The following is a 12,616-nucleotide window of genomic DNA, read 5'->3' on the forward strand; positions in this document are numbered from 1 at the left end:
TTGGTGAGTGCATTCAACTATCATGTAATGAAGAGTACAGTGATTTTACACATGATATATGACACTATTATTCATACTGTGGCACCAACTTTAAAAGTGGCAATGGATTCTTTACAAACTGCTCTTAACTTATTGCAGATGTCACTTGATCATTTAAAATTGGTTTCAAACTCCAAAAAGACGAAATGTATGATCTTTACGCATTCCCGTTCATCACCCACTGATTGTACGGTCTTAACACTGGATGGCACTCATCTAGAGAGGGTTACCTCTTACAAATACCTTGGCATCTGGCTTGATGACAAGTTGACCTTTGGTGTCCATATTGATTGCCTCCTAAAAAAAATTCAGACCAAAGTTAGGTGTTTATTTTCGTTTTAAAAAATGCTTTCCTTTTACTGCTTGAAAAAGATTAGTCTAAAGTACCTTTTTGTCAGTTTTGGACTATGGTGATGTAATTTATATGCATGCATCTTCATCTTGTTTGAAAAAACTGTATGTAGTCTTTTATGCTGCCTTGTGGTTTGTAACTGGTGCAAGTGTATGTAGACATCATTGTAACTTATATGAAATGGCTCAATGGACGTCACTGTGTTTAAGGAGAAAAAACCCATATGTTAAGTTTTATTGCAAAAGCTTTAATGGCTAAACTACTGTAGTACATATCCAGTTCACTGAAATATTACCCCAGTAGCTATAACTCTAGATCATCAGGGAAAATTCTCCTCATGGCCCCAACCACTCGAACAGAGCTGAGTAAATCTGCCTTTTCCTTTCACGCCCCACAAGCTTGAAATGAGCTGCAAGGCATGCTTAACTAGGAATCTTTACCCTCTCTTGACATGTTTAAAAATATGTTAAAATCAGTTATTACAGAACAATATTATTGCCTTTAAGTGCCATTATTTTCCATGAATCTTTTTAGCTCCTGATCCCTGTATGTTTTGTGTCTGTTTGTTTTGTTTTGGTATATTTTTTGTGATGTTATTTGTCCTCCTATTTACTTTTATATTAAACCTTTTTATTGTTTTCTGCTGACATCTTGACCAGGACTCCTTGGCAGAAGAGATATTGTATCTCATTTCAAGTTAAATAAAGGATGAATACATTTTTTTTTAAAAACACGGATTTAGTAGGATGGTGCTAAGACATGTTTCTGTGGGTTCCAGTGCATGTAGGGGTGAGGGGCAATGAGAGGGTGGATGAGTTGGCAAAGAAAGGAAGTATAGAAATGCAAATTAGTATCAGTAAATCAGAGGTTAAATTTGTAATCTGGGAAAAAGAAAAACAACCAAATGTGACAAGAAAAGTGGGACAGAGAGGGGAAATGGAGGCATCTATATCGAATTCAAAAGACTGTCAAAATTACTAGGGTAGGTAGAAGACATAAGAGAGAGGAAACTGTGTTGACAAGGTTAAGTTTGGGGCACTGTGCACTAAAATGAAACGCTGAAAATGGTAGGGAAACACCAGACAGGCTTGTGTGAGGGATGTCAGGAAGAGGAGGCGGTGGAGCATGTAATTCTGAGTTGTAAGGGGTATAGGACACAGAGAGAGATGACAAGGAATAATCTGAGGGAATTGGGGGTGCAGGAATTGACATTAGAAGGATTACAGAGCATGGGTGAGAGAGCACAGGTCAGGGCACTGTTAGCTTTCTTACAAGGGGTCTTACAGAGGTTTTAGGATATGATGCTGAGGTGGCTGACATGGATAGGGATTTTATAATAGGACTAGATTGGAGGATGGAGGATAGCATGGTAGTCTAGGGTGTGTGTGTGTGTTTGTGTGTGTGTGAAGGTTTTTTTTTTTTTGAAGGGATTTAGATTTTAAGTCTATCGTCTGATCCACAGCACTCCTGAGCAGAAGGTGGCGGTAATACACCAATAAGCTGGATCTCAACCGCCGTAAAACAAGTAGAAGAAGAAGAAAAAGACGAAGAAGAAGAAAAAGAAGCCAAGATGGCTGAGTACGATTTGACAACCAAGATTGCTCATTTTTTAGACCGGCATTTGGTTTTTCCTCTCTTGGAGTTCCTGTCAGTGAAAGAGGTACAACGATTTCTGAGTCGGAATGTGCCTAAATATAATATAGCTGTTCATTAGGGGACATTTATCCTTTAAATATGCTCATAGCCAGCACCGATCAGCCGGGCTAGTTGGCAGTTGGTTAGCTAAATTACTAATTTATTTCAGTCTGTAATTATCGTAATGTTGCTATTGTTGTATCAAAAACAACCGACGCCGTAATTTCATGGCTTTAGCTAACTAACCTCTCATTGTCGTCATCATTGTTGCCATTGTTGTGTTAGCCTATTAGCCTAGCCTCTTTATACTGAGTGCGCAGGATTAAATTAGCCATATTTGGCTGAATAGGACGAGCAGCATTTACGTCCTTTTTTGTACTTCTGCACACATGTTTGGGAACTGGAGTCTATATGCCACAGAAAATTACATATTTTTATTTTTAATTTTAACAGATCTACAATGAAAAGGAACTTCTACAAGGGAAGCTGGATCTCCTCAGCGACACAAACATGGTGGATTTCGCCATGGATGTGTACAAAAACCTGTATCCAGACAAGGAAATCCCACACTGTAAGAAAGGTTTAATTCATCAGTTTGTTTTGATGCCCCAGCTTACAGTTTAAATGATGTACTTCACCACAGAGTCACAGGATAGAGGCTTTCTGTCTTGCTGCGTCAGTGCCTGTGATTATCCAGACTAGAGATGAACTGATCAATCAATTGAAAATGAATCTGCAACTGTTTCGATATTTGATTAATCATCGACGTAATTTGCAAGCAAAAATGCAAAATATTCACTTGTTTCAACCACTCAAATATGAATAAATTTGTGTTTTCTTAGTCTTCTATGACAGTAAACTGAATATCTTTGATAAGACCAATCAAGCAATTTGAAGATGTCAACTTAGGCTCATCAATATTTTGATGGGTGTTTCTCACTATCTTCTGACATTTTATAGATCAAACAATCACATCATTTAAGAGGATAACCTGCAAATGATTTGTAAATTAAATTAATGTCTCATATAGCTCACATCCGAATCACAAATCCATTTATTTGAGCACCTTTAATAATCAAATGTTTCCAGACATAATGGTCATCTGTAAAATGCTTGGTTACCAGCCAGGGAATGGTTGTTAGAGTAGAAACACATACTGTAACGGCTATACACATTTTAGCTTCACATTTTGTAAATATTCCAATCAATAAAATGTTAACTTTAAGGTCTTTCTTAGATATTCACTTCTGAGCAGTGTGTTTATTATGATTGATGTCCTGATTAGCCTTGAGGGAGAAGAGGAGCACTGTGGTGGCCCAGCTGAAGCAGCTCCAGTCAGAGACGGAGCCAATTGTCAAGATGTTTGAAGACCCAGAGACCACACGGCAGATGCAGTCCACAAGGTCAGATCAACCTGTCTAAGACATGCATTTCTCAATGCTTTGGTCATTTGGTCATTGATTATATGAAAATATGTCTGTGGACTGTAAAAGGCTTATCTGTCTGCAGGACATTCATTGATCTATTTTGTTTTGTTTTTTAATTCTTCATCAGAGATGGGAGGATGCTCTTCGACTATCTGTCAGAGAAACACAATGTGAGTTTTGAAACGTTAACAGCGTATTCACAGTATTCATCTTATTGTATAAAAAGTGCACTCCATTTTAATCTCACAAGGTGGGTTGCACAATGTGTGTTTTTGTTACCATAACAACTGGCTGCCACTGTGAGCTGACAGGACTGTTATTGAAATCTCAGACATCAAAAACAACCAAGACACCCACCAATTTGCTTATTACTCACTCAGTGGTCAATTTAAGGAAGAAGTAAAGAAACATTTCTGCCAATGTCTTCTTAATGTTACCTTTCATGTATAATCTAGAGACAAATTACTCTACATCAGTACATGAAAACAATGTCCTTGTCACATGTTACTCCAAATAGAGGCTTTGATTTGGCGATGAAAGATGTGTGACCTTTCCTAATCAGACACATTCTGTCAGCAGTGCAGCATCACCCAGTCAGCTTTCATTGATGAAAACAAAAATCAAAGGCAGATTAAAAACTGTGGATTAATGTATCTGCACTCCAGGGTTATAGACTTTTAATTTCCATTTTCATTATAACCTTAATATCTTGCTAAGCCTTTTAAAATTCTTTCAACAGTTACATTTCTAGTACAAATGATAAATCTTCCTGTTGGAGTTGCTGGTCAGTTTTGAAACCTTGTTCAATGTGCTTTAATCTAAGTTTTTATGTCCCTTGTTTTTAATTTCATAGTTTCGTCAGGAGTACCTGGACACTCTGTACAGGTACGCCAAATTCCAGTACGAGTGTGGTAACTACTCCGGGGCGGCTGAGTACCTCTACTTCTTCCGTGTCCTGGTAAGAATAGACAAAGTTCTATAAAAGCCATGATAGATTCACTCTGTTTTTATTATGATACACTGAGTTTGTTGTTCTCTGCTCAGGTTCCCTCAACAGACAGGAACGCCCTGAGCTCTCTGTGGGGTAAACTGGCCTCTGAGATCCTGATGCAGAACTGGGAAGCAGCCATGGAGGATCTCACGCGACTAAGGGAGACTATTGATAACAATGTAAGTGAATAGGTTAGGTTATGTAGGTATTACAATTGCAATTTCTGAAGTAGAAAATCACATGTCAGAGTAAAAATGATTTACTGCAAACATTATCTGATGCAACATTTCATAACATCTTATGTTTGTTTCCTCTTTCTTCTTAGTCTGTGAGCTCTCCTCTTCAGTCGCTCCAGCAGAGGACCTGGCTCATCCACTGGTCACTCTTTGTGTTCTTCAACCACCCTAAAGGCAGAGACAACATCATCGAGCTCTTCCTCTACCAGCCTCAGTGAGTCACTCTCACTTCAATATAGCAAAGACTTTTTAGATAAAATTCAAGGCATATACATCTGCGTAATTGTGTTCTCATCTATCCATCCGGCTTCTATTGAATTCTTTGTCTTGCTTAAGAATATACAGCTGACAGATACACTGGCTTTTTCACTGTTCAAACCTCTTCCCTTTATTGAATAAGCCTTATTAGTTGGAAGGCCACCCTACGGTGCAATTTATTTTCTTTGCAGACACAAAAGTGCACAGGTTTTGTTTAAAAATGTACTCTCTAAAGTGTTAAACAGCATGAGATTTCTCAGCCGACCCCCTGTGTGTTGAAAAACAAATGTTTTCTTTTGGAGTAAAATTACTAATGGGACCCAAATCTGTTGCGATGGCAACTAATGATGATGCCACTGTGTGATGCCTTTTTGTTTTTTTTTTCCCCAGGTACCTGAATGCCATCCAGACAATGTGCCCACACATCCTGCGATACCTTACAACTGCAGTCATCACCAACAAAGACGTACGAAAGCGCAGACAAGTGCTCAAGGACTTGGTGAAAGTCATTCAACAAGTAAGGCCATTTAGTGTAGCAAGAAAATTCTTATTTAATTTGCCTCAAGGATACAGTCAACCCATGAATAATGATTTCTCCTGTAGGAGTCGTACACATACAAGGACCCCATCACAGAGTTTGTGGAGTGCCTCTACGTCAACTTCGACTTTGACAGCGCCCAGAAGAAGCTGAGGGAGTGTGAGTCGGTAAGGATGGCATCTAAAAAAGTCTGCTTCTCTGCTTGACACTGTGCGTTTGTCATGGTGCGCAGGCCTAAATCGCCCCATAAAAGTTAGCTGTCTCCTGGGACTGAGGGGTTATATGAAGCTTCCCCTAGCTATGGTGCTCTGATCTCCTGAGTCCCAGGCATTTAACTTTGCAGCTATTCAGCCTCAGCAAATCCATGTCTGGCCTGATTTGCTGGCTCGTACTTTTATTCAATTTGATTTTCAAAGCGGAACAGCTGTCAGATTTGGGGCTCGGTTGCCTTCTCTTTAGAAACCCTTGACTGCAGTTTTGTAGTTGTGCTCGGGGACCACTTCGCGCATACTCTAAGCACCCTCATCGCTTGGCTTTTACACTTCTTGTATAAATTATGCAGCGCTTGCAAATACCTCAACTATCATGTCAGATGCGGAGTTTGAGCATATTGACTGAAGAATAAACATAGTTAATTAAGTCATCCTGTTGTCATGAATTCTGCTGGCTTTTAATTGTCAGGGGAATTTCATTTAAAGATTTTTTTTGTTAATTTTACCTCTAGAGATAAAGATGGGTCAAATCAACAACTTAAATACAAAAAAAATGGACTAATTGAGTATTAATGGGTCGACTGTGGCACCTTACAGTGTGTCTACCACAGCAAAACACTGAATAATTGGATTTCTCACACAATAACAGCTCTGTGTGAAATAATGGTGCCACATCTCCTTTCAAAATCCCAGACACTAATGTATTCAGAAATTTTAAGCTCTTCTGGAGATTTGAGGTGGCCAAAAATTCCATTTGATGTTTTTGTGATCGTAGCTGTAAAAAACACAGATAGAGACGTCACGACATAATCTCCTGCAAATTCTCTGCTGGGCCCATGTCTGCTGATGGTTTTCAAGGTTCATGTCGGGTGACGACAATCTGCTTCCATGTTTTCTTCAGTATGAGCTTGATGATGTTGATAGAGGAAAAAAAGTTGTCGTGATTTTTGACCGAAGAAATTCTTTTAGGAAAGTATTAGAGCTGAATGATTAGTCAATAGACAACTTATCTGCAACTATTTTGATAATCGATTAATCATTTTGGTCTTTTTTTTTAAAGCAAGGCACAACAATTTCATGCTTTTCTTTGTCATACATGATTATAAACTGAATATCTTTGCATTTTGGACTGTTGGTCAGACAAAACAAGACATCCGAGCTGCTGCTAACGTTTGTTCAACTTGTTTCTCTGATAACTTAAGATCCAGACGTTCAATGACTAAAATTCTTCATCCAGTTAAAAGATATAGTAAAAAAAACGACCAAGATCTAAAAAGTTTATCGTAAAAATGTGGCTTAAAACTGAATAAAAGTCAATTTATGACATTTTCTGGCAGACAACTACAATGCTGACTCATGCATTTTATGCACATTTACTCTTTGGTGGAGGGGGTATGACGCCACTGACAGGCAACCAAGTGAAACAGACCGTTACTTTAATTAAAATTATGGATTTTTCAGGGTTTGAAAATTGTTGGAAACATTTGGGATAATGTAAGTACACAACTTAATAAAACATATAACATAGTTCTAGTTGTTCGTAGACATTTTAATGTGGAATAGTTACATATTATAGCTTTAAAACATATCATAACATATTTATCAGCTGACATATGCTGATAAATGACTGGGGGAAACGTTATACCTGTTGGGCTCTAGTACGTTTTGAACCATTCATCCTCCTCGCACGACAGGAATCTCCTTTACAGCTAAAATTTGGAAGCACCTTAATGCATAAACACGCATTTCAATGAGGAAAATTAAATTTTCAAATTTTTCTGTGGTGTGATATCATGCAGCTTGGCTGACCATATCCTTCGTTTTTGGGAATTGGCAGTTAGCACAAAAAATCCACATTAGCCAAACCAGGAACCAAATACAAAACAGTCTGAAGAAAAACTCTCTGAATTGTGTGGTTTGGTAGTTTTGACCAGGACATTTTAATGTTTGGGTGGATCAACCAATAACCGGAAATTCTGCCAGAGCAGCGAGGTGAAAACCCCCAAACAACAGGAAGTAGTTGCCAGCACATCAGGCACATGCTATTATGTACTTATAATATACTTGTCATTCCAGAAAAATATGGTTACGGTTGGAAATTACAGCTAACTGTCTTTAGAAATGTAGATTGTTATTTCACCACATGTTTTGAAGATGACACCGCATTCATGCAGAGAAAAACTAGATCTATCTGTAGGAACATGATGTCTCCTGCTGATTTTTGTCCACACTTCGATATGTAAATGCTTATTTATGTATTTTTTGTCCTCCAGGTTCTCGTGAACGACTTCTTTCTGGTCGCTTGTCTTGAGGACTTTATCGAGAATGCCCGTCTCTTCATCTTTGAGACCTTCTGTCGGATTCATCAGTGTATAAGCATCAGGTACACAGTCTCTTTACTTGTCAGAAACAGTGTGTGCAATGCCTTTTATTTGTGAAAGCACAGATTCTTTAGAAGATGGAAAAACAGCCACGAAACGATCTTTTCAACTTTTGTACCCAGCTGATTTATGTTCTGCAGTAATTTTACTTCTCAATGCTCCAAAGTTTTAGATGTTATTCATATCCCGTAGTTTTTCAAGTATATTCAACAGTGAATTGTAAAAAAGGAACTTTGAAGACTTTGAATATTTATTTAACTGCGCTGCCCCCTCCTTTTCCTCTCTCCCCACTCAGCATGCTGGCAGACAAGCTCAACATGACGCCTGAGGAGGCGGAGAGGTGGATCGTCAACCTCATCCGTAACGCCAGACTGGATGCCAAGATCGACTCTAAACTGGTGGGGCTCTGCATTCACTGATCCACCTTCTGTCAGATGAGCTTCAAAACACTAAGGCTAACATAACAACCCTGACAAGACTAATAAACTAGAGCACTAATATAGCAATTTCAGTGTATTTATTTTTGCTCTTGTCAGACTGACAGCAGCATCCAATCCCTGTCAGGATTTAATCGGTAGTGCAGTACATTTGCGAGAATCAGTCTTTAAAAAAATAAAATCAAATGTGTGAATCTGTTGCTCAGGGTCATGTGGTGATGGGCAACAACGCAGTGTCGCCGTACCAGCAGGTGATCGAGAAGACCAAGAGTCTGTCCTTCCGTAGTCAGATGCTGGCAATGAACATCGAGAAGAGGGTGGCTCACAGCAACAGGAATGAGGTAAACTCAGCACTAAGGATGTCAACTTCTCACTGCTTGACAGAACTTACTGTTGCTTTCTTTTTCAGAAGGAAAATTAACATAATGTTTAGTGTTTTTTTTTGTCAGTACACGACTGAGTTAGCAAAGAATGTTTGTCATATTAAAAAGAAAGTGTCAACTTGTAGGCTGGCTGTAGTAACCACCAAGTAAAGGCTTCATTTATTTTAAATTGTCATAACATTATACTTGTACAAACACTGGATCTGCAGTCATTTTTAATGTTTGCATTTAAAGATACAAAATAGAAAAGTAAATTCAGCTGTGACCAATAAAAAAGATTACAACGTAGTGAACCTACAGAGAATTATCAGCGACTCTGCAGCTCCCCTCGGCTTTACTGAGTTTTATAGCAAGTTTCATTGTTTAGCTATTTCTGGCCTTCAATTTAACTGTTGTTTTTCTTCTCTCGCTGCTCTTATAGCAAAGTTTTCGGATACAGCAGACAGCTGTTTCCAGAGATAAAGCTCTAAAAAGCTACTTTACGCTACCTGCCCAGCTCCGAACGGCAAACAAACAGTTAGAAAGTTGATGGAGAGCTAAAAGGGTGATAATGATGATGTTCCTCCATAACTGCTGGATTCGCAATAAGCAACTTTTTTGCTAACAGATTTGCCCTATCACTCTAAAAGATATGTCAATGTTGTGTTCACAGCCTGTTTCCGCTGCCCCCAAGTGGCCAAAAAAGTGTTACTGCAGGTTTAACCATTGTGTGTTGCATAACTTGCATTCCCTGTGCTTGCCTTTTCATGTCAATATGTTCAGGCCATTTTCTTTAGTCCTCCCGCCCTGTCATGGATGTGAGAAGACTGTTCTCTTAGTTGATTGTAATTATGATCACTGTTTTTCTAATTATAGATTTTCATTCAAGCCGTATGCCTGTAAGGAGAAAACAATGTTAGTTTTGACATACATGAATCCATTACATGCATTCATTTGGTGGGAAATTAATTGTGATTTCAATTTGAGTCATTCACCATGTAAAGAAACATATGATGCAGTTAGTCTGTATAATTGGTCATAATTTGGTCACAATAGTTATTTCGAGAGAGGAGCTAGCAGGTGTTTTTCAGTTTGAGGACGTCTCACATAGGAATAAATCTCTTGTTGCCTGTATAAAGTAGCTTCAGCATTTCTTTCTAACTTTTTTGTTTTTTGTGTCATTTCCTCAGACACCAAACTGGGCTGCTCAAGACTCCGGCTTCTACTAACATGAAAAAAACGACGTCAGGAGGATGCAGATGGCTCGCGGAATATTATCTAGGCTTTTTATTGGATTAATGTATTTATTAATTTATCTACTGTTATTTATTTAACTGCAAGTGTAATTTGTGCAATTAAAACCATCCAAGAGGAGGCAGCTAGGCTTTTTTGAAGTCATGTAAATAGGTATTGCTATATTCACTTACAGATATTTACATTAAGTGTGAACATTATGTTGTTTTTGTCATTTTAACTTAGGCTATATGAAATCTGCAGTTGGTTTGCTGTTGATGCCAAGTGTTAATTTTATTCATCTAAATGTTGGAAGTAAGTAGATCCAACGAAAATGTCATAAATTAACATTAAACATCATTTTGCCTTCTCAGATTTGTTTCTTCTCCCTCTATGATTATTTGACCACTAGATGGCAGTGTTTATTCATTTTTGATGTCTGCTGTCTCCATTCAGTTTTGGCATTTTACAAGTCAACCTTTTAATGTGAGCTCTACTGCAGTTTCCACTATAAGGGCTGTATTTGGTATATATATATATGATCTGTTGCAAAAGCAAGAACAAGATAAAATTTTAGAAGAAGCCGCTGAATCTGTCGCTCATGCAGCCAGCCTTGGAACAAGAGACAATCATGATTTGATAATTGAAAGGGAAAAACTTCTGAAATGCTGTTTTATGGAGACCAAATAAGATGGAAAGCTCTGTGATGGTGACTCACAAGACAGATTAACCATCACACGCTTTCTATCATTTTCAATCCTGGCTTTGTTTATTGTAGTCTTGTCAGTTACATATTGTTGTTTCTGCTAATGCCGTAAATGTTTAACCACACCTTATTTCTTAATATTGAAAGACGCTGCAAAGCATACTCCATTTCAGCATATCCTCAACAAATATTTGACTTCTGTAAATGTGAAGCCTGTGTGCAGTACATACTTGAGCACTATTACTGCACCGTGCAGCTTTAAGGAACAAGGTTCGTTTAAAACCGGTTAGGTGAATAGTTTTGATCAATTAAAGGTTTCAGTCTTTGTCTGTACGTCCACTTGGTTGATGGACTCACCTGGGTAATCTAGAAGAGTCACAGAAGATAATGAAAGGCTTCAGCACAAGAATACCTTTCACATGATGTGCAGTTGTGTTAGGAGACAGCCATACCTCTGTCGTTACACAAATTACTGCCTGCAGGTGTTCAGTTAAAGATGGGAAAGTGTCCCAGGTGCATTTCTGAGTTGCCCTTCAGCAATACGGCCTCTTTGTCCATGTGAGGATTCCTTCTGATGTTCAGCCCTGGGAGTGGCTGACGGTTATGCCAGCCACGGCAACTCCTAGCCACTCCTACAAACTGTTTTCTTTTTTTTTGCTCTAACACTTTTCCAGGACTCAGTAAAATACAACAGACACACATAAGCTTACACATACACACACACACACACACACACACTCACAGAGCTGACGTGGGCTGAGGTCTGAGCAGGGCTCCTTCTGGAACAGCTGGGATCCATCTGTGGTTGCTGTTGCTCTGGCTGCTGCTCTTTCCTGCTGCTTGTAGGCACTGTAGCTGCCCAGAGAGGACACAAACCGGCCCACTGCAACCCATTCATGAGCTCCACTGCAGGCAGACTCACACTAGATTGTGCAGCTCAACTGGTGACAAGAAGACTACTCACCAGCCTTCAGCATGGATATCCTGACAGCCTGGGCTGTCACTAACCCAGCTGTGGCGCGGCTCCTCTGGGTCCTGGTTCTGGTGCTGGCCACCCTCCTGGTCTGGCTCTTCTTCTTCTGCTGCTACACACGGAACCAGAGATCCTCGCCCGCTCTGGAGAGGTACCTGGCAGGTAGGTGGGCCCTCGCGCCCCTCCACCCTCTTCCCCGCCTCACCCACCTCTGTGGGTGTGTAGGAGCCTGTGAAAGACCTACAGCTGTACTGATGTTGATGTCTCACTGTGATGTTTGTTAACTTCAAGTCAGGCTGAGTTGTACTAGGAGGGATATTCAGTGGAAATGCATTTTTTTCCCAAATCCGGTAATTGTAAATTGTTAGTGTTTCCTTTCCAAGACTGCAGTAGCTATACACATTTTTCCAGGAATTGCCAGCTCTCGTTGGCTGTGGCTCCATTTTGTGGCTGGAGCTCTTCTGATTACTGTTTAAATGTGCTGTTACCCATGTGAGTGGATACAATGGGTTTTTCATTCTCATAAATACTGTTAAAAAAATCTTATTTTTAGGACACTGCTGTAAGCTATCACAGACAAGTGGAACTTAAGTTTAGTGCAGAATGTGAGATTAATGACATGTTATAAATTTGACATGCAACTCAGTCCTACAGGCTGTAGTGATTTGCAGAGTCATAGTAACTTGTCACAGAGGAATGTATGGCACGCTGCAGAATCTCTGTCCCTAAAGCAATGTCCGTTTTTAAATCACTTCATGACAGTTGAAATGATGATGACTGACCCACATTTTTTGTAAATGTGTGAAATATGTGAAACTATTTAGTGCCTTCTAAAA

The 12,616-nt window shown here is 39.2% G+C and overlaps 1 protein-coding gene across 1 annotated transcript; it reads left to right on the top strand.

The window, feature by feature from the left end:
- Window positions 1-1,914: 1,914 nt before the first annotated feature.
- On the top strand, window positions 1,915-10,474 carry eif3eb (eukaryotic translation initiation factor 3, subunit E, b). Its single transcript, XM_042435430.1, has 13 exons — window positions 1,915-2,051; window positions 2,480-2,597; window positions 3,312-3,429; window positions 3,581-3,623; window positions 4,307-4,411; window positions 4,498-4,623; window positions 4,770-4,894; window positions 5,329-5,455; window positions 5,542-5,643; window positions 7,962-8,071; window positions 8,365-8,467; window positions 8,713-8,847; window positions 10,059-10,474. The coding sequence occupies exons 1-13, from the start codon at window positions 1,962-1,964 to the stop codon at window positions 10,095-10,097; spliced, it is 1,341 nt and encodes a 446-aa protein (XP_042291364.1). The 5' UTR covers window positions 1,915-1,961; the 3' UTR covers window positions 10,098-10,474.
- Window positions 10,475-12,616: the final 2,142 nt, after the last annotated feature.

This window comes from Thunnus maccoyii, chromosome 15 (assembly GCF_910596095.1).
Source record: "Thunnus maccoyii chromosome 15, fThuMac1.1, whole genome shotgun sequence".
In the NCBI taxonomy this organism is placed as follows: domain Eukaryota; kingdom Metazoa; phylum Chordata; class Actinopteri; order Scombriformes; family Scombridae; genus Thunnus; species Thunnus maccoyii.